The sequence below is a fragment of the Platalea leucorodia genome (genome assembly GCF_965183815.1).
Source record: "Platalea leucorodia genome assembly, chromosome: 2".
Classification (NCBI taxonomy): Eukaryota; Metazoa; Chordata; class Aves; order Pelecaniformes; family Threskiornithidae; genus Platalea; species Platalea leucorodia.
In genome coordinates, this window is record NC_138824.1 from 108,593,429 (window position 1) to 108,615,281 (window position 21,853).

Here is a 21,853-nt window from a genome sequence, read left to right on the forward strand (position 1 = left end):
TTTATAAAATTAATCTTTTACAAGGAGGCAGTACTTAACCTTCTAACACAAGGATCAAATCATTGCCCTGTTCCCCTAGGACAAGGCCAGCCACGGATGAAAAAAACCAACACTCTGCCCAAGGCCAGCCACAGATGAAAAAACCCAACACTCCTCCCACACAACCCTACACCCAGGCTTAGTTCAAGTCCCAAATATTTCATAATAATATCTATATTTACATATAAACACACACTGTACAAAAAGTTATTGTAAAATCTGATCAAAAGTTAACTTACAGACTCTTATCATGCCCCAGTTGAGAAAGTTCATAAAACTTTAAACCAAAGTAGTTAACTTCACTCAAAGCTTACAAATCCTATTTGTTAAATAGGTTAATAACATACTTTATCAGCTAAAATACAGCAGCTGCTCTTAGTATACTCAAGTCATAGCATTACTACCCCCTCCCTCAGTCTCAGCCTTAGCCCAGAGGTAAGAAAATGTTATTGTAAAATGAACACTGCAAAAAACAGGACAAATAATTTTTTTAGCTTCTTAATTATATTTTGTTTTCATTGCTTTTTACCTGATACACAAGAGAAACTTTTAGTTTTAGATCCTATTTAAATATGACCATATATCCTCTATCGCCATCCACTTCCTCAATATTTAAACAAATACATCAATATGAAACATACTATTAAATCCTAGCCCACACATAATAGACTATTTTCCAGTGTAGAACATACAATACATTAAAGCAACATCCTGAAGCCAGGCATATCAGTAGCACAAGTGAAAGTAAACAAGTTATTCTTTGTTAAATTAAAAGTTAAAAAAAGCAATACAGGCCAATCTCCAACTCTTTAATTTCTGCTTTATATAAGTTGTTCGTTTACCTGCTAATGGCTTGTTCCTCATCTGTTATTCCAGTCTCCCTGAATGCCCTGTTTGATTCCTCCAAACTCAAGGCAATTGCCCTCTGAAGATCATCTTTATCATCTCCAGTGAGATCAATCACATCTGAAAAGCAAAACTATCTTTCTCAAAATTAAAAGTGAAACAGAATGAAAGGCAAGTCTTACTGTAGAGGAGAGAGAGCCCACGTGGATTGCTGAGCACCATTCCAGTCCATCCCTCCTGTGCCCTACGCTCTTCCAACCACTAACCCTGCTAACGGCTCCCTTCCACCTCCAAGCCGGATAAAAACCTCAGCAGCTTGCTCTTCCTAAGAGATGACGGGCAATAGTCTTCTTTCCTCCTAATGATCTTGAGTTTCACAAAGCTATGGGACAAATTGAGGAATCCATGGTTTCTGAAAGCCCTCTTAAAGCAATACACTTGAATGTATTACTTCAGCCACCCTAATCAGTTGGTTCCAGGAAACACATGATGAAGACAGCCCTCTCTTAAAAAGGATACCTTAACCAAGCATAGTTGTTTTTCCCTCCTCATGGAGGAACACGTGTGGAGTTTTTCCCAGTACAGCCCCAAATTCTACAAGTATTTCTGTGCACTGGTGAGCCAAATACTTTCACACAGTTTCATAACATGTGGGAGAGTTCCTTACTTAATTCTTTTCTATCCTATCTGTGCATTCCTTTTCTGAACATATTTAAATCCTGTTTCTGTCTACTGGAAGTATCCCATCTCAACAGAAGAATTAAGCCAACAAATACTGAAGTCAAAACGAGGATCCATACTTGGACATGCAGGGAATGCTGGATAGGCTACTGACTGGGTAATGAAGATGAAAACAACCCTACTTCTGCCTTCCTCTCCAGCTCCCATTATTTAAAGAATCAGATACTAACATCCCCCGTAAACTTTCCTGTTTCTTGAGGGCAGCAACAGCACTCTGCCTCCTGAGTAAGGAGGGATTTCACTACCCACATCACACCACAACACCAATCATTACCCCGGCGGGCACCGCCACGCTTTCAGAGCGGCCAGGGCCAACGGTCCATCAACTGCACAAGACCTTCAGAAAAGCCAAGGTCATTGGTTATCATGATTTCAAGGACCAAAAAATCACATTTTGCAATTCAGCCAGACAGAAAGGGAAAAGTGCAAAAGAGACTTTTATGTGCAATATTAGACAGATGTGCACACGGAGTGTTGGCTGGTTTCAGCCTCCCTCCTCCAAGGCCAAAGTTTACCCAAATTTCTATAAAAGGGACTACTCTCCAGCCTGGAGTTTAGACATTAGAAGCTAAAAGACTCTGGGAAAGAGAGATACAGATTTGAAACTCATGATTGCTCACAAAGAGAGATAAGCAGCTTGTCTGCATTTCTCCTTCCAGAGGCCAGCTCAATTACTCACACCCAAAAAGCTTCTCCATCTAGCTTCTGACTTTTCTCCTGGATCGGCTGACTCACTGTAGAGACAGCTTCCCCTGTTTCCCTGGGCTTACTTGTCTGTGACATTTCTCATTGGATCGAAATAAAACACTGAACTTCTGATACAAAAATCATTGCTGTAGCTGTGTATGAACAGAAAATGGGATGACTTGTCCTCACAGAAAGCTGAAACTGAAGAGAAGTTGTAAAAGAAGCTCTTCTGTTAACATCAGCATCTTCAAAAACTAGTTTTCAACTTAGCCCTGTTTCCCCCAAATAAAGATGGCTGAATTTCTATTTTATTTAGTGAGCCTTTAAAGGAAGCACTCTTATCTGCAAAGTAAACTGGGCAATTGGGCATGACCTGGAAGTATGGAAAAAAGCTGTGACCAGAAAAGCAGCACTTCCTAATTTTATTCTTATGTCTTTTATAGTCAGCTCAGATCTTCCAGCATATCAGAAGGATACTTCAACTCAGATGCCCGAAATTCTCCTTCAGAAGCACTTAAGCAATATGCAAGAACCACCAGCAGAAGTCTCACCCAGAGGGGTTTTGACATATGAGCTGCCATGTTGAGAACAATGTAATTTGGGCTAACATAGTACCTCAGCCTGGGTCACGTGCAGACATGGCTCTGTTCTACAGCCTGAGAGCAGGAGAAAGGCTAGAAAGGTCGACAGCGATGAGAGGATCCCATGACCACACATGCTACCTACTACGCTCTGAAACGTGGTGCTTATGTTGTATTTTCTACCCATTTACAGGTAGTCACACACAAGCACCTCATCTCGGCTGGAGACGAGCTGTTCTTCTGAAAGTAGTAATAGTGGTCACAGCTGAAGAGGGAGTAAGCCTCAATCCAGCAGCCACACATGCTGGTGGAGAAGTATGGGATTACTCCCATCACTTACTTACAGAGGGGAATATTCCTTTAGCTAGTCTCTAGTCAGGTAAGACTGATGAAGTTCTTATACAACAATAAAGAAGAAAGTTAGATTAAGAAGTAAGCTCCTTTATATGGGGAGTATTTTCCAGAAAAGAACTCATAAACTAGCTGAAAATTATGTGGTTAACAAAAGCTCCCACTGTTATTAAATGGAAAAAAAAAAAACCACACCCAAACCACAAAACAAAAACCCCAAAACTATCAAGGTCAACTCCAACTCACACTTTCATTAAATTATTCAACTTTTTTGCACCTCCCTAGCTCCTTAATCTTTATGAATCTATACCACCACCCTATGTGTTCAGAAGTTTATTACCATTCATATTACTAGTGACTACATCACTTTAATATTAAAACCCCAAATCCTTGACTTCCGCTTGCTTTCAGAAAGCAGATCAACACAACAGTTTCCTTTGGCATGCAAGGGTTTTGGAGCAGAGACAATACAGGATTCTCTTTTAAAATGTTGTTTTCACGTATACATTGCTCCCAATCTGCATGAAAAAAGACAATATAATGAAGACCTGCTGCCAGATACTACCACCACATGCAAGTGGTGCAATTGATTTATGTCACGGAGGGTTTACCTAGCATAACTTATGGCAGAAAAATACATTTCTAAATATCAGCTGATCCATGGTAACCTACTCAATGCGAGCTTTTAGTTTGTAGCAAACATAAAATAAAAATGTTTTGGAGATTTAAGCTAATGTATTTTAGCTCATGTTTGCTGTACTTGGAGCATGTCCGAGGTCTTTTTCAGCATCTCAGCTGACACAGTAACTCATTAAGCTGCAACAGCTCACGTATGACTTGAATCTTAAGTCATAGGATTATAAAGAGGAGATCTCAATAGAAGTCATAACAGAAGGGGAACAGTCTGAGGCTAAACTCCTCTTTAAAAAATATATATATATTTATCAGCTTGTCTGCATAGTTTGCATTCCTGTCAGCTGGTTATAGATTATACAAATGTACATATAATACATGAAATTCATGCAGATTTTTTTGTTTGTTTGTTTTAAAAACTCTTCATGTTTTGTAAATTCTTACATGGCGATTTCTTTTTTTCTTTTAGTGAAAAGATGTCCCATTTTCAAGCAGTTGTTCTACAAGTGTGATTGCTTTGCCTTCTCTCACAATCATTAACAAATTCAACATAAACCTAGTTTTAAAATACTTATTTCACTTCAATTTTATAGTGTTAATGCAAATCTATGACTGTTTATTTTATAGAAATTAGTAGTGGAATTAATTCATGAAACTGATCTACTGAAGTTTCCTATCTGACCAACTGATTTCTTTGTTCAAGGTCTGAGTCTGAAGGAAAAAAAAAAAAACAAACAAAAAAACCCCCAAAACCTGACTTTTACCCAAAGTATTTACCAGACACACATGAGTTTCCTGTGAGAGGCTGAAGGATTAATTTCATAAAAATATTAAGAAAAATGCCACTTCTCCAAATGTATAGTTACCTGACTTTAATTTACATATGCCGATTTTGTAATACTCCTCTCATTTAAGCCACAGAATGCTTTAGTTCTCACTGGCTCATCCTCATAAAGGTACTTCTTATTGTATATCATATAGCCTTAGAAAATGCAAACATTCTTAATTAAGCCATGGCTACTAAATAAACAAAAAAATTTACTTCTGAAAAAATTCTTTATGAATGAAGAAACTGCTCATCAAAACAGCCTGGCTTAGTGCATTCATGACATTTATTCAACTAAAATTAACATGCAGAATTATTCAACTGTCTTACTAAGAAATGTATTTTTGGTTTACAACATTATTATATAATAACGTGTGCTTCTGGTACATAAGATCCAGAGAGTTTGACATCATTTGTAATTCTACAAAGTGATTTTAAGTTGTATATTGAAATTTGTGATAAATATACTAGTGTATATATAGTAAATGCACACTCCAGATCTATCTATCCCCATATGTCTTCTTTCTTTTCTAAAAAAAAAAACCTTATCAATCTGTTTACTTAGGAAGGTTCTGTCATCATTTAAATAAATGGTTCTTACTTGGTAATTGCCTAGGTCATTGAAATAATTACTGTGTTATTGACTTGTTACTTATACCAAGAGGAGGCCGAGAGTAGGAACTTCAAACCTAAGTAGGCTGGGAAACTCAGCATGAGGGACAGATCTGAAGTAGCAACTGAACCCAGGGACAGGCAATAAACAACCACAGTGATGCAAGCGCTGGCACAGGGAGAGGAAAATGAAGGGGCAGGCATGATGGGTTCAATGGACAGGTGCCAAGTATGGAAATCCAACAGCAAGACTCCAATTTCAATGCGCCAGCGATATAAAAAGAAAAAAAAAAAAAGAAAGAAAAATTGAAGTAGAGACTACATCAGTTTTGTTTATTACAAGCAGAGCTAAGCAAGATCTTATATTCTACAGTCTATTCTGTGATGTTAAACGTCATGATGGTCTTGGGTTCCAACATGAAGATTTAAAGGAATTTAATTGGCTGTATATGCCAATTTTGGTTAAAACTGGATGGGGAAAGATTACACAGCATCCCAGCAGCTGCTTGGCCAACCCAAACAGCTCTACTGATGAAGAAGCTAGCAAATGTTAGCCACCACCATCTTACAGGAACTTCCTCATCTCAGCTGCATTTACATGGTCCTAGGATGATAACACCTTAAACTGACTATCCTCACACTGATAGGGCTGGGAAGGAGAGAGGAAGGCATGGAACAAAAGCACAAGTGAATCTGGAAGATGAAAGGAGGACCTCAACGTACAAGACTCCTGACATTTTAAAGCAGGGACCCTGGCATACCAAGGTGGAGACACTCCCAGGAACCTGGATGGAGATGACACAAATAATCCCTGAAATACAAGGAAATGTCATGAAGACACATGGCAATATCTAAAGTAGGTAAGGTGACAGAAGAAACTAGTGTCAAATTCTACTCACAGAAGCAATAAAATGCACAGCTATAGAATGAGAACTGCCTAGGACTTGCGCCAAGAAGGATCTAGGAGCTACAGCTGATTCATGTTCAACCTGCAATTCACATCATCACAGCATTGAAGAAAATATGAAGTGCTACACTGAGGTATGCTGTTAGAGTACTACATGGACATTTATGGAGATTCACCCATTTTTCTTAAGAACTCAGCTAAAGTCTTGGTTATTGTTTTGCGTGCTACAGTTCACGGAAAAGGCAGAACAATTAGAGAAGGTCCAGAAGAGAGAAAAAAAAAAAAATGACAATAGGTATAGGAAATGCATCCAAAGACTTGGAAAGAATTTAGGCTGTTTAGCTTAGATCTGAGAAAACTCTGAGGGGACATTATGATCCACTGTCTTCAAGCATGCAACACTTCATCTAAGACAAAAAGAATGAAGTGTACTATAATCCCCACAGGGGATAGCACAAAGAATAAAAGACTTAACCTGAAGCAAGAGAGATTTAGGCAAGAAATTAGGAGTCTAGAAGTAAGGACAGTGAAGCACCAAAACAAATTACTCTATTAACTTTTCAGATTTTCTAGAATGGAAGGGTTTTTATGAAAAATGTTATATAAACATCACTTAGGGAGGTTTCAAGTGCAGTTAAGTCTACCTCATTGAAAAGCGTTGATTGAATGACTTTTGAAACCTATGCAAAGGCACAAACTCTAGGAACAGGAAGACATAAAAGCGAGGTCCCCAGAAGCAATGAAGTCTACAAGCCTCAAGTTGGTGTGTGTGGTATTTTATAGTTACATTGTACTATGTCTTTATAAAAGGGCTTGAAATCTTTTGTCTTGGCTGTGGAATGTGCAATTGCAAAGCCTAATAATTCAGTTCTTGTGAAAAAGAATTTTGAGTTTTCAAAAGAAGGGAGGGAGAGAATTTGTCTTGACAGCTATTTCATTTGAAGACAATACATCTTCTCTTCATTCTGCTGCTTCCTTTAACCCTGGGTTCTGCAAGTTTCTCAAATAATGAGAAGGAAATGGATAAATGCTTAGCAATGCAATAGTTCTGTTTTGCAGCCATAGATGAAAATACACTGAATTACTGCAAATGGAGAAAAAAAAAAAAAAGGTTTCTAGAGAAATCAATAAAGGGAAAATATTGGAAAATACTACTAAACAACTTCTTTTATTTTGCTTTAAGTGCAGTGCCTAGGATTTATGCTACTAAGCAGAACATTAAAGTGATCTCAGATTAAAAGGAGTTCAGTTGTACATTGCAACCCTAATACTTAAGCACTTCCTGCTCACTAACAGATTGCAGGAAGGAAAAGGAAAAAAACCTTTGCAAAGGGATCAGATAAAGCATGCATCACTCTTGATGTGAAAAAGCTACACTTGCAGGTGCTTGCACATACCATTTTGAACAGGCAAAAAGGCAAGCATCATGAATAACGCTCACTGTGCATGTCAGCCTTTGCTTTTAAAGATGAAGTAAGTTTTATGCAAACTCATTAATATTTTTGCAGCTGCAGAAATGTTGCATTTGCTAATAAGAGAAATGAGGTCTCCTTATACCTCCTAACATACAGCATGCAACTCAAACAGCTGAACGACCACTGTCACGTTTGGAAGAGCCAGTGCACAATCCAGGCTAACCACTGACTCTTAAGGTATGACTTCCTGTTATATACATTTTTATTTTACCCCTTAACTAAGTAACCATTTCAAAGAAATGTAGTCAGTCAAGCTCACGGAATACAAGTGATATGCCTTTATGCAAGGCGTACGTTCAAAAGCCTTTGTAAGTGGCTGGAGGTTTTCTGCAGCATAGAAGACACTTGTGATATTTATCTGTAACTCCCTCTCATCCCCAGTTTGGATGACTTGACTTGGCGGGACTGCGAAGCTCAGTGACTCATAACATCGTAAGTTCCAAATGCACAGAGGTAGTTAAGCAGTAAGGAAGAGTAAGGGTGAGTTATAATTACCTTCATGTAATTATACCTACGTGGGATAGTACAAGGGAGTCAAATTTGAAAGGCAAGATACTGTCAGCAACTCAGCATAGTTACAGAGAAGTGCTAATAGCATTCTTTGCAGAAAGGAGTGTGTTGATGGTTGGAGCTATCATTGCTGAATATGTTTTCCATTTATGCCCACCCTAGGTCATCCGATGTCTTTCACCACACTCCCTACATGACAGTACTTACCAATGCAGGGCCCTGAACCTTGTCCATTTTAAGTGTACTGCATTTTTTAAATTCATAATCAAAATAATTACAGACAAGCAGATCCCAACAGAAAGAACTGTAAGGTTCTGCAAGAAGCTTTCACTAGACCTCTACGGGGGGGACGGGGACGGGACGGGGACTCTATGATCAGAGATTGGTTTAGACTTTTGTTCTGCTGTAGGTGTTTAGTTCACGTCCTTTAACATGAAGAAAAGGTGGCCAAGATGCCTTTATCTCGTAACACGTTTTCAGTCTAACTAAAACAAAGGCTGGCAAACGGGTCTCATCTTTGTTGCCAGCAAGAACCTGACCAGACACTAAAGATGTTAAAAAAAAAAAGTCCACCTGCTTTTTCCACAGCAGTTGGCACTTCTTGATTACTGACTTGTAGTGCTGTATAACTGTAAGTAATCCAGGTCTGCCTTCAGCCCTCCAGAAAAGAGAAGAGAATCCTGAAATTAAGCTTGGAATGTGCAACTCAAGACTTACTCTTTTTAGCCTGACCATCAGTCATGGGTAACGTAGACTCTGCAGGCTTGACTCTTCCCTCTTATATCCCCTCTCACCCCATATCTTCAATAAGGTTGCATAGCACAGTGACAGCAAAACTAAACACTTTATTAATGGGATTGCTAATAAATCTAATTAAACACAGACTGCAAGAGAATCCAGCTTACTATTCCACTGCCATAGTAGTACTTTCTTCAGTACTGAAGACCACGACAACACTGGTAAGTTTGTTGACAATAGTCTCCATTTCCTAAATGTCAGTTTTCTGACACTGAAAATTAAATACATGTGGGGCTTTGTGTGTGTTTTGTTTCCAAAGGAGGGAAAAGAAAAAAACAAACAAACAAACAAACAAAAAAAGAAACAAACCACCCCCCAAAACTTAGTGGGGGTACAATGCAACTACCAATAATGCACTCAGGGCATTTTATACAGGGTTGCTAGTAATACCAAGCATTAAAATGCAGTTTTCAGACCCAAGATGCTGAGAATAAACTCATCTCTAATTTATAAAAAAAGTTTTTTTAAAAAAAAAACAAAAACGTTTACGTCAAGGTGCCAGAGACAAAAAGACAATTGTACAACTGACAAGGAGATCTCACTAAACTTCTTTACAATTGTGCCACCGCAGCCACCCCAATATTAGTGAAACAAAGGGGAAAAAATCCTCCTGTGGGTGAAGCTAAATAATTCTACTCATTTAATAAAAGCTACATAGATGTACTACATATATGGTCAAAGGATCAAGATATAATTAAAATCTTTGTTTAGAATGTTGGAATGTAAATACAGTTATCAAGAAACTCAGATTTTACAGAAATCAATCCCACTACAAAACTTCTTTTGACCTTTTCTTTCATGTTATTTCCCATATTTATTTGCAGAACACATTTAACATGTTTAACACATTTAACACATTCCCCCCCCACCCCCCAAAAAAAAAAAAATAACTACCCAAAGCAAAGGAATAGAACCTGCAAGGCTCAGAGCAGTACAGGTTGTGGGACTTCCTGCATCAACTAAATAAAGTTGTTTAAAATTAAGTACATTAAATCTCAATTTCACATATAAAATACCTACTCTTTTACTACAAAATCCACACCTCACCTCTCACTTCTCCCTTTAGGCAAGTCATCCCCGTCAGGGAGAAGCTACTCTTAATATGCTAAAGCTTAATATGCTTAAGACAGACATTCACAGACTCTTCTCCAATTTTATTTTACTTTGACGAAGAGTACCCAGCTTTTGCCTTTAATTATTTACTGCATGACCCCAAAATAAATCCTGGGGTGGGGAGGGAAGATTGAAAATCCAGTTATTCACCCTCTGATCAGTACCATACATACATGTAAAGGTAATACTTTAGGATAACTCAAATAAAAAAAAAATACACTGAAATAAGGAAAGAAAGAATACATAATAATCTAAAAATTGTTAAATAAGAATTATCAGCAGATTAACAGTCATCTCACAGGAAATTTTTAGTTTCCTTGCCTTTAAACTAAAGTTACAAAACAAAAAAAATACCTACTGGTGTCTGCCTGGCTGCCCACGCTGATGTATCTGTCATTTCCAGGCAGGGCTGTTTGGTAGTAAGTTGCCTCCTCTAGCTGGGGAACCTTGGCAGTCTTCGCAGTGAGGAAAGCCACAGCCAACTCCAGATTACCATTGCTGTCCTTTAAGCATCAACAAAACAAGAAGTGAGAGTCCCCTCACCCTTTTTTAATTTTTCTTAACAGCAAAGGACAACATTACAAGCCACTTATAAGATCAATGACACGTTGTATTTTCAGGTGAAATACCGATTAAAAAAGAATGTTTCCAAACATGACATATTCTGCATACTTCACTATTTTTAACCAAAATAAAGATAAAACATCTTATAAAAGTTTACTTTGGTAGAATTCCACTTATTTCAGAAAAAAATTAAAGGTCTTGTAGTGTAGGTCAACCCCTCCACAAGCATAATCAGCCCACTCTTACAGACTTCAACAGCAGTCAGCTGAATTCTTCTGAAAATCTACAATTTAATTTTTAAAGCCAGAAACACTGGCTTTTGAGGGGTGGTTTTGTACATGATTTACGCTGAATGTGAAGCAACAATTATATATATACATACATATATATATATAATTTAAATTTACTAAATCCTCATTTACCATGTATAAATGGCTAAAAATCTCTGCTTGAGGGTGACAAGGCTTTTTTTTTTTTTTTAATATTTTAATATTTTTTATTTATATATAAATTTGGGGAAACAGAATGCAGAGAGACCTGCCATTCTTTACTTGCATCAAAGAGCTCTTCTGTGCTGTGGAAGAATTTTCAATGGTTGAAAAAACAGTGAAATAATAGCAAATTAGCAACAGGTGGGAAGTTCAAGGGGAGTTCTTCATTCTACATACTGAGCAGGACCTCTCCATGATAGAAAACTTAACTACATCTTGACAAGAAAACAACACTTAACTCATCAGGAGCTGATCAGCTGTAGCAGCACCAAGGTATCCGAAAACACTTTAGCCAAAGGTTAAAGGCAAGTCATACCATTACTGTCTTTTCATTTCAACACCAGATTAATTTTTATGTCAGTACCGAAACAGATCAAGATTCATTCTAAAGTGAACAAGCCATCATTATTAGCTTTTTTCCCCGAAATAAATCTAAAAAGTATTCAAGCTGGGAAGAGAAGGGAAGGAAGGGAAGACGAGAGTAAGAAAGGGTGGGGTTTATGGCTTTCACAGGCAGGTAAGATGCACATATTCAGCTACAAGTCGGAAACATCCATCTTACCTTCAGTGCCTGCTGTAGTACCTGGATGTCATTGATACCAGTGATCTCCCTCAGCTGATTTAAAAATGTTTGCTGGTGCTAAAAAGAAGAACAGATAATCAAAATAAGATAAGAGCCAAGTAACAGCAAAACGCATTACTTACAAGAGTATGCTTCTCTACAAACATTCAAAGTATCTCCATATAAGCTTTATGCACCACAAAGGGGTAGAGCCTTTGTTATTCAAGTTTGTCTCAGTTTCTGCAACTTGGGCACTTTTAATTCCCAAATGTAATGTTTTTGCTTGGTTGGTTTGGGTGGTTTTTTTTAAAAAAAAAAAAAAAAACAAACAAAAAAATTGATGATGGGTGAGCTTGTGCAACATGGGTTTAAAGGAGCCTATATAAAGCCACAATTGGCCCTCCTAAACAAATAAAACTCCATAGCTTGGTCTTCAAAGGCAGCAGGGGAAAATAGTTGACTGAACTGCCATCAAAACCAATTTCTTCAACTCCCAATTATTCTCAATCCCACTATTTCCTTAATATACACAATTCCCAGCCATTCCAGCCTCAAAACTAAGAAATCAAAACATCAAAATGATCAGCAAGGATTAAGAGAAGTACTATGAAAATATCCACACAAAACAGAGTTTCTCAAGACTAAAGCAAAACCTTAGGAATCTGTCTTAACCGCCTTCCTAGACCAGTTGAATCCAACTCTCCCAAATCACAACATCAGTCAGCATCTATGACTGAGTTTCAAGTAACACTTGGAGATAGAAAAGAATAAGAGGTTCTGGGTCTCAAATATTCAATTCATACGAATTTTCAGGTTGGTGTGGGTTTTTTTTGGGGGGTGGGGGGTGTTTTGTTTTTTTATATAAAAATCTGGTCCCACTCCTGTTAAGAGCCAACAGATGACTCCCTCTGCTCATGCTCAGATATCACATCACAGAAGCAAAAAGCAGGCACTAGGCTGGAACAATCCTTGAACTCCAGTTAACCATTAAAACCATGAAAACACAGAGGACTGATCATTGTTCCATGCTAACAAATTCCATTCTTCCTTTGGCAGATGGGAAAAGGAGAAAAGCTTGGGGGTATTTGCAAGTGGTTTTTCTTTTTTATTGTTTGCCTACCACATCCTGAACTCAAAACAGTAATTTCATCTATAAAAGACAAGATTTTGTAAAGTATAAGGGTTTGTTTGCTAGACAAATTTCCTATCAGTGACAAATAAATGCTCTCATGTTACTCGCCAAATTCAATTAAAAAACCAACTATAATTGTCTTGCGGCTACTTCTAAAATACTTTTCTTGAAAATGAATTATTTGGAATCAAATATTCAAATACCCTCCTTATCACAGCTTTGTACAGAAGAGGAAATTAAGAGCTGCAAGAATGCTGAATTCCCCAGTGTGAAGTTAACCTGGCAGGCACTACTTCATGCCCTAATAAGTTGAAATACAAGGCATATAGTTCAGGATGTTTATGAATTACATACACAATCTTCCCTTCATTTATGATCCTAAGGGACACTGCTAACAATCCAATTTGGCTTCCCCCCCCCCCCCCCCCCCCTTTTCTTTTTAAAAACCCTGCTACTGGCACAAGAAAAGTGAAGTGATGCAGGAAAACAAACTCCCACTCTCTCCCCATCCCTCACCCCCTCATTTGTTTACTCTGCGCATTTCATAGCGCTGTACAAAGGCAGGACTTGTTTGCCCTATAAAGTTGCTTTCCTGCCCCTGGGTCTGGCAAGAAGTAAAGAAAAGGAATAGAGTATTTGGGAAAAGTAATTACAACAGCATTAAAATTGGCAGGAGCAATTCAAGGGCAGTGCATGGCAGCAAAATGGATTTCTTTCTTTATTTGCTACCGACGTGATGGTTAATAAAATGGAAAATAGTTTCACTATAGATTATTATAACAAGTTATAACAGATTTCTGTATCTTCCACAATATATACAACACTTGGAAAGGCTGACTGAAGGATATTCACTGTTCACAGAGATCAGGAAAAGACAGAAGAGACATAGTTTACCAACAAACAATCTCTTAGCAGTTCAAAATATTGGCTGTTAATTTATGAGCACAGCTGCAACTTATAAACCTAGACATCTGTAGTTTATACCCAGATTTCAATATTCCGGTGTAAAGCTGTCATTCGAGGCCTCCCCTCCCAAGGACATACACATTTAACAGATCAGAACCAGAGCCAGAGCTCATCCTTTCTCATCAAGAGATTATTTAAGTACCTAAATATACTTTTTAAAGGCCAAGAGTTTAAGGCACTCAGCTCCAAAATTTCTAACTGGTAATTAAGTGAACAACATAGGGAATCCATAAGAATCCTAGTTACAAGTGACAGAAATTAAGAGGAAAATTAACAGTTATCCTGAATACCTCAAATGGAGCTAAACTGTTTTGGGGCCACAAACACGTGATTTAGACATTACTAGCTTTTCAGGTAAGTGTGGATGAGCTGCTGTTAATCTCTAATTGAGTTATTTCAAATCACACAGGAGTTAAAGAATGACAATACACTTCCCTTCCTAGAAAGGGGAGGAAAAAGATAAAAAATAAAGCAGAAAAAAAAGAGTATAATTTAAGTCATTTCAACCTGATCAAAGTATTCTCTTAATACCTGCTAATAGACTAACAGGTCTTCAGAAACAATTCTGAAACTACATATGGCAGCTAAAGACTCCTTAATGTGGCATTACGCTGGTGGCCTTCCCTTTCATGCATTCACCCCTCTCCCCTCATCCTCTCAAACCCAACAAAACCGCACCGTCTTTACTGTGTACAAATCTTTCTTGCAACTGCATCTTTAACTCTACCATTATTTTCCTTTACTATTGAATTGACAATATGTTATCACCCGTGGAACTGTATTAATACAGGTAATTACATTTCTTTTCATTACAAATGACAGTGCAGGCAGTTACTACCAAACCCTTTCCTCAATCATTAATCAGAGGTCGAGATCAAATTTTCTTTTTGTTTTTCTTTTCACTTAAGAAGTTTACAAAATACAATTGTACTCATATTCAGAGAGCTGAGATTACTTCATCCTTGATGTGACTTTAATTTAGTGCATCTGCACTAGACTGCCGAAGTCAAAACGGGTGAAGCTTATTTGTTTTGAATTCTATTCCTTTAGTACATGCTATTGTGGCATATAGGAGGATTTTATAAAAAGATTTTATTTTACTGTTACCCATGACTGAAGTTTGGAGATAGTTTCTCATGCAACTGCTAAACAATCAAGTCTCTCCTGTATCATAACTGGTATTTACTAGAACTCTTAGGACAGACTTGTACACACAAAGTGAGCCACCCTCCTTACTCCTATTAATGCTCCGCTCGATTACATCTACCCTAGAAGCTTTACTCTTCTTGGAGCTCGGGCTATCTTGAGCTGAAGTGACTGTAGCATATAGACCCTCAAATGCCCACGAACACTAATGTAGCTATTCTAAACAATAACGATCACAACTCACTCAAAGGCTTACTTAAAAAAAAAAAAAAACAAAAAAACAAAAAACCACCACACACACAAAAGCGCTTATGCTACGCTAAAGCAAAGCTAAAAAATGAAGAAGGCGGCCTACAAGCGTTTACAAATGTCTGAAGCATCTACACTAATATATGTTAATTAAATCAAGTCAGTGACGGAGATTCAGAACACAACTAGCAGTCCTAACATAAACAAGTTGTTTCCTTTTTTCAACACAGCTCTTCCCTGATTCCCTATTTTTTCCAACCTTGCATTAGTAGGGGTTCAAATTCTGAATTATAACTCACTGCACTTTAATTCAATTTAATAAGCAACCTCTCTCTTCAAATGCAGGTTCGAAGAGATTATTCCAACAGAACCAGGTGCAACTACCGGTGCAAAGGAACCCACTTCAGTGCTTTTGGAGTTTATTTGCCTGTACCCACTTGTTTGCCATCCTTTCCTCAAATTTACATGACAGATTCCATAGTTTGTCTATAGCACAGATCCTCCAGTTTAGTGAGTCAATACTCCACATGCATCTGCAGTGTACACGCACCACCAAATGTGTTACGTTATACGTGCACACACACATATATTAAAAAAACCACATATACGCATATAATCCTCATAGCTTGAATTGCATTTGACTCAACTCTAAAAAGGCTCCAGGACTTGGTCTACGACACCAGACTCTGCTGCTGTAAGTGCTGCAGGGCAACCCAAATCCCTGGCCAGGCGAAGGAGATGGCCCGCTGATGCTAGAGCTGCCCTGAGACCCAGCTGCTCACACCCCTCAGTCCCACCACATCACACAGCAATCGGTTCCCCGGGGCTTTCAGGCATGAGCTATTCCCAGCCTTCCCCCTTCCTCTGGCTCCCCGAGGCATGCGGTATGTATCTCCAGGCTTTCAGCTTTTGGAAGATTTGAACTAACAGGAAATTCTCCCATTTTCCTGGATGGAAGCCAAATTTGTATATTAGGAATGCATGTCCTTATTTCCAATTCTTTCCTTTTTCAGCCATCCCTCCCTTCCTCTCAGGAAATGCCCAATTAAGATTATCTGGTTTATAACCTCACACAATGGCATATTCAGTAGCTCTGCCAGCACTAGTGAAGCAGAAAAGGATCTACGCTATTATCTGCTTAGGGAGACACTGTACCCAAATTAGTTCCACAACAGTACTGTAAACTCTGATAACTTATCAAAATAGGAGCAAAAGGCTAAATTACTCAAATGCTTTTTTGGACAAGGTGAATCTCATAAGTTGACTAATTCTGAATTATACTGCAGATAATTTTGAGGGAAAAATTAGCCACCTTTTGATCTGTTTATTTTCTCATCTCTGTAGCTTCTGAAGAAGTACATGTAAGCTTTGGCTTTATTCATGGCAACATCCAAATATTTGTATTTGCAACACAAACGCTTTCAAACTTCAAAGATAAAACAACCCTCTTCAGTTTCCAAGGACAGAAAAAGTATGTTTAGTAATAAATGAGATGGTCCAACCATTACCAGGAGAAAACAGGGCCTACTGCTTCACTACGCAGTTCATTTGAGTAGTACATAATGAAAATTAACTAAGGGAATCCCTTCCTTCAAGGGATGAATACCTGTACCACAGACAAAAAAAAAAAAAAAACAAAAAAAAAAAGGGGAGAAAATGCAAATGCTGAGAACAGCATCTTGACTCAGTCCCTCCATGCAAAACCTGTTTACTTTCTGGTGCAACGGTGATTTACGAGAGTTACTTGTTGGAGGAAAACACAAATGACATTGCACAAATATTTTATATTAAAGATAGTTCTAATGTAACGTGAGCTGCAGCAGACCTGCTAATGGTACGTCTGCAGACAAGCAGCTAATAAGCCAGTTTCCTTGTATGATGTTGCTGTAACGAGAAGAACACAGAGATTAGAGGAACGTAATCCTCTTATAAAAAGGCTGTAAATTTCTGCTACAAACAAATAAACAAAAAATAGTTAATGTACAAAGGACAAGCATACTAAAGACCCTCAATTACTACTGTGAATATCATTTTCTGCCACATTAATCATATCTCCCAGGAACAGTTAAAAGGCCCACATACATTACTGAGCATTATGGCTTCCAGCAACAGACACATTGACCATCTTCTAAATAAGCTGTTGGTCAACTTCCAAATAGGCAAATAAAAACTAACTCCTTCCATGAAGATACTAAGTTGAAACACAGGGAAAACACACAGTCAACTCCAGAAGGCTTTGTTGCATGGCTTTACTCTTACCATCTCTGTCCTCAAGATTTTTCTGTGCATGTGCGCGGAATAAACATACATATATAAATATGTAGATTAAAAAGTGGGGATAGGTATACATGTACTTCTTAAAAGCAGTAGTTTGCTAGTGCAAAGACCAAGTTAAATCTCTTGCACTGGCTTTAAGGTGTTCGTTCTTCCAGTACCTCCTATGGCATGGTGGAATTAGGTTCCTGTGCTGCTTTTGGCTGGGGTAGAGTTAATTTTCTTCACAGAAGCTAGTATGGGGCTACATTTTGGGTTTGTGCTGGAAACAGCCTTGATAATACAGGGATGTTTTCATTACTGCTGAGCAGTGCTTACACAGAGTCAAGGCCTTTTCTGCTCCTCGCACCACCCCACCAGCAAGTAGGCTGGGGGTGCACAAGAAGCTGGGAGGGGGCACAGCTGGGACAGCTGACCCCAACTGACCAAAGGGCTATTCCACACCGTATGACGTCATGCTCAGCAATAAAAAGCTGGGGGAAGAGAAGGAAGGGGGCGACATTTGGAATGATGGCGTTTGTCTTCCCAAGTAACCATTACGCGTGATGGAGCCCTGCCTTCCTGGAGATGGCTGAGCACCTACCTGCCGATGGGACGCAGTGAATGAATTCCTTATTTTGCTTTGCTTGCATGCGTGGCTTTTGCTTTCCCTATTAAACTGTCTTTTTTGAAACCCACGAGTTTTCTCACTTTTACTCTCCTGATCTCTCCCCCATCCCAACCAGGGGAGAGTGAGCGAGCAGCTGGGTGGTGCTTAGTTGCTGGCTGGGGTTAAACCACGACAGTTCCCTTGCCTGGTTATCTAACTGGGTTTCCTTTTGTTCAGTCATGAAGAGAGAAACCTCTTACATGACATTGTATCCTCTAAGAAAGTAGGTGAAATATATATTTTTATACGCACACAAAGGCAAAATGCATCTCAGCTTTGGCTTGTACAAAATCACCTGTGGAGAGCAAAAGGGCATGCACAGAGACTGCAGATTTTCAGTCCGGGACTGCTCTGCACAGACTGCCAAAACCCGCCGATTACAGCAGCAGCTTGTGCAAAGTGGATAATTCCCCACCTGCAACTGGACTGAGAGCAAACTTACTTCAAGGCAGCAAAAGGGCATGCTCTATGGCAGTAACTTTCAGCCAGCCACAGCTTGGACCAAATAAAAGTTTAATGGGGAAGAGGCTTGAGTGCATTACTTACATGCATACAGTCCTCCCTTAAAAATTAAAGGAAGGATCCTACTTAATCAGTGTTACATAACTTGTGTTCATCATAAGGTGACACTCTGAATACTCTCACCCCACTCCTACGGTTTCCACGAACAATAACAAAGCTGTACTACTTCAACTGAAAAAGCTTTAACAAGGAACTTTTCAATGTATTTCAAGATCCGATACTAACGATTCCACACAACACGAGAGCATGCATTCATGTTAATACTCACCATGCTGAGCCTCATATATGTGGCCCAAAAAAAAAAAAAAAGTCTCATTTACTCTCAACATATAACACTTAAATTTATTTTAATTCAAGTTAATATTTAACCTTTTTGAAATGAAATTTTAAAGAGAGGCTTGAGGAGTTTGGTTTATATTTACTGACACTAAATATAAGGCAAACCCACCTCAGAGAGTTCTACACATTTACAAAAAAAAAGCAGAAGTTAAATGTGAGCCAAATCATCACCTACGTGGGGAGTACTCTTGCAATGGGCAGGAAACCCCGTCAGTTCACAGGGGGAAAGCCTGAGACTTTCCAAACTATTCCACCCGTAGGCAGGAGAAGTGGCTTCACACTCTTTCTTCCACATTCACATGGACAGCACAGGGAAGGAATGAGACCCTAAAGCCAAATTTCTTACACAGCTCAGGGGGGAGAAGTGAAAAGCAAGGGGGAAGCATCACCTTATTACCATATAGGTCTTCCTAGGCAAATTTTGGGGTGCTAAAGAATTGGAGTAATAATACAGCTAGAAGAGGCCCCACTGACTACATACATACGATAACACGGAGAGCATTCAGAAAGGAACAGAAACACGCTTCCTTGAACATGTTTAGTGGATTTTTGTCTTATTTCTCCTCAGGCCACAGAAGTACTGAAACTCAGCCCTGGACTCCAACTCCCTACCCCTGCAAGTCTATTGCCTGGATTACAACTAAACAGGCTCAGTTTACATTATCAAGAGATTCAGTTTTCCCCAGTGAAAAAGAAACAAAACAAAACCAACAACAATACAGAAGAAAACAGTGGCTGAAGGCAATATGAGTAGTGATTATAAAGACAAAGCAGAGTGAACACTAGGAAGGAAGCAGAGCCATTTAAACTGGCTCAGAAGAACATGATAATAAATGGTGTGATCTACCACAACAGAAGTGTGAACTGGCTCTAAAATCTTGTCATTTCCATCAAAGCAACATGGTTTAAAACCAATCCTCCAAACCAAAAGAGGAACAAACAACAGAAATGTAACTAAAGTTCTGTCTTAAAATCAGTCCATGAACTGATTTATGAATGTTGCTGCTTGAATGAAGAAGCATGTGAAGAATTGCTTAGTTCTGCATTTCTAGCTCTTACTGATAACTATTCCTAAACAAGCTTCAGTGACAGGCTTATCATCAAGGATAGCAGCCTTAGTACTTACTGAAAACATAAAAGGTGTCAGACACGTAAAATTATTGAGAGTTTTGAGGTCTGTGTGTTTTAAACCACCACCGTGATTTCTCACACCCTGCTCAGCACAACACAGAGAGCTTCCCAGTGAAACAATGTCAAACTAGGTCTTTATCTCTTGTCAATCTGCTATTATCATAGTAACGACAACAGCTCTAAAAATTAAAGTAATGTAAAACCAGTGAGATCTTTAGTCTCATTTAACTAGATGCAAGTTAAACTTCAAGTTGTGTTCACTGGAATGGCCACGGGAAAGCTTGCTTCACAAAAACCACTTTTGAGTCTTACACACGTCAATAACTGTGACAGCAATCGGCAAAAATATCTCTACTCTGATCCAAATCTGATGGGTGATTAGAGTTATTGCTGGCAGCAAGGTGTCTTTCAAAGCACCAGCACACGTTATCTGTAAACTACGTATACAATTCAGAAGGATTCCTCTGCGAGCCCGCCCGTGGACAACAGCTGGGCAGTGGCACGTCCCAGTGGCACGCTCTGGCCTCGGTTCACATCCCAGTCCCACCTCAACGTGTTTGGACCCCAGCATCAAGAGAGCTGCCATCAGCGTGCACAGGCCACAGCAAATTAAAACCAGTGGGCTCAGTGATAGGTGGCGTTATACGGATAGAAAGGAGAAGGAGGCTGGAAAATGACAGAAATACAGCTAACTGTGCATATATATAAAAAATAAACACACACATATACACACGTATTTTCCAATCACTCCTGGCTACTTTCTGTTGTAGAAGTTTCAATTTTTTTCTTCTGTTCATAGACATTTACCATCATACCTAAACATTAAGTTTTACAGTGTCTGCCCAAGTAGTATCACCAAGACACAGGCTTACTCCTCACAGGAAAGAGTGTTGCCCAGGGTATCGTAATTTTACTGTAGCAGCTATTAAAAACGTCCTTTTGGATATCTTTTGAACAGTTCATGAAATCTAGTCTTCTAAGGTCAAATGCTGCAAAGATCCACATTTTAACTTCCCACTTTAAGATATTTTCTTTTGCATCCCAATCACAGTTTAACCCATCACACCAAACACAAGCTGTTCTGGCTCACGTCTCAGGCTCATCACAGTCCTTTTGTCACCCATTTATTATCTCTCACTGAAAGGCTAAGACCAACCTCTCAACTCAAGAGGTCAGTCCCACTAGCCTGTTCAAGTATTTAGCTTTATGGTTTTTTTTTTCCAAACAGCCACCAAGATAATCTCACCCTGCTCTGCACAATAAGGAAGAGCTCCCAAGAAAACCTCGTCAAGCTAGCCCCTTCGTTCTCCTCGCTCTGCCGTTACGATAACGAGGACAACTCTAGGAACAAACAAATCTAGAAGCTGCAAATGGCCTCAGATTGGTGGGATCCCAGTCTCTGCAATACTTGCAAACAATAAAGTTTAAAGGGACTGTCAGACCACAAGCTGCTTCTGGCAAGTCAGCTGTCCTTCCCTGCTTTTAGCTCCTGCCCACGTCACCCAGCCTAGGCTGGAGTTGCCAGATGCCACCTGCTCTGGCCACGAGCCGCTCCTCCCTTGGAGCCAGCGCTGCCAGTTGCCTCAACCTCCGGCAAGCCAGCCCAGGCTCTCAATAAACCATCAGAAAGCTGCTCTTTGCCTTTAATTTCCTGCTGACTTTGTGAGAGCCAAGGGTGGGACAAGGGAGAGGACAAGACCAAGGCTGCG

General features: G+C 39.1%; 1 protein-coding gene across 2 annotated transcripts in view; it reads right to left on the minus strand.

Moving 5' to 3' along the window:
• USP25 (ubiquitin specific peptidase 25) overlaps positions 1-21,853 on the minus strand; it is a 95,419-nt gene that overhangs the window by 60,970 nt on the left and 12,596 nt on the right. For both annotated transcript variants that reach the window (XM_082304384.1, XM_082304385.1), the window contains exons 2-4: positions 11,737-11,814; positions 10,478-10,622; positions 882-1,005 (exon numbers count right to left, since the gene is read on the minus strand). In XM_082304384.1, the coding sequence (XP_082160510.1) occupies positions 882-1,005; positions 10,478-10,622; positions 11,737-11,814 (347 nt within the window). The remainder of the gene's footprint in view (positions 1-881; positions 1,006-10,477; positions 10,623-11,736; positions 11,815-21,853) is intronic.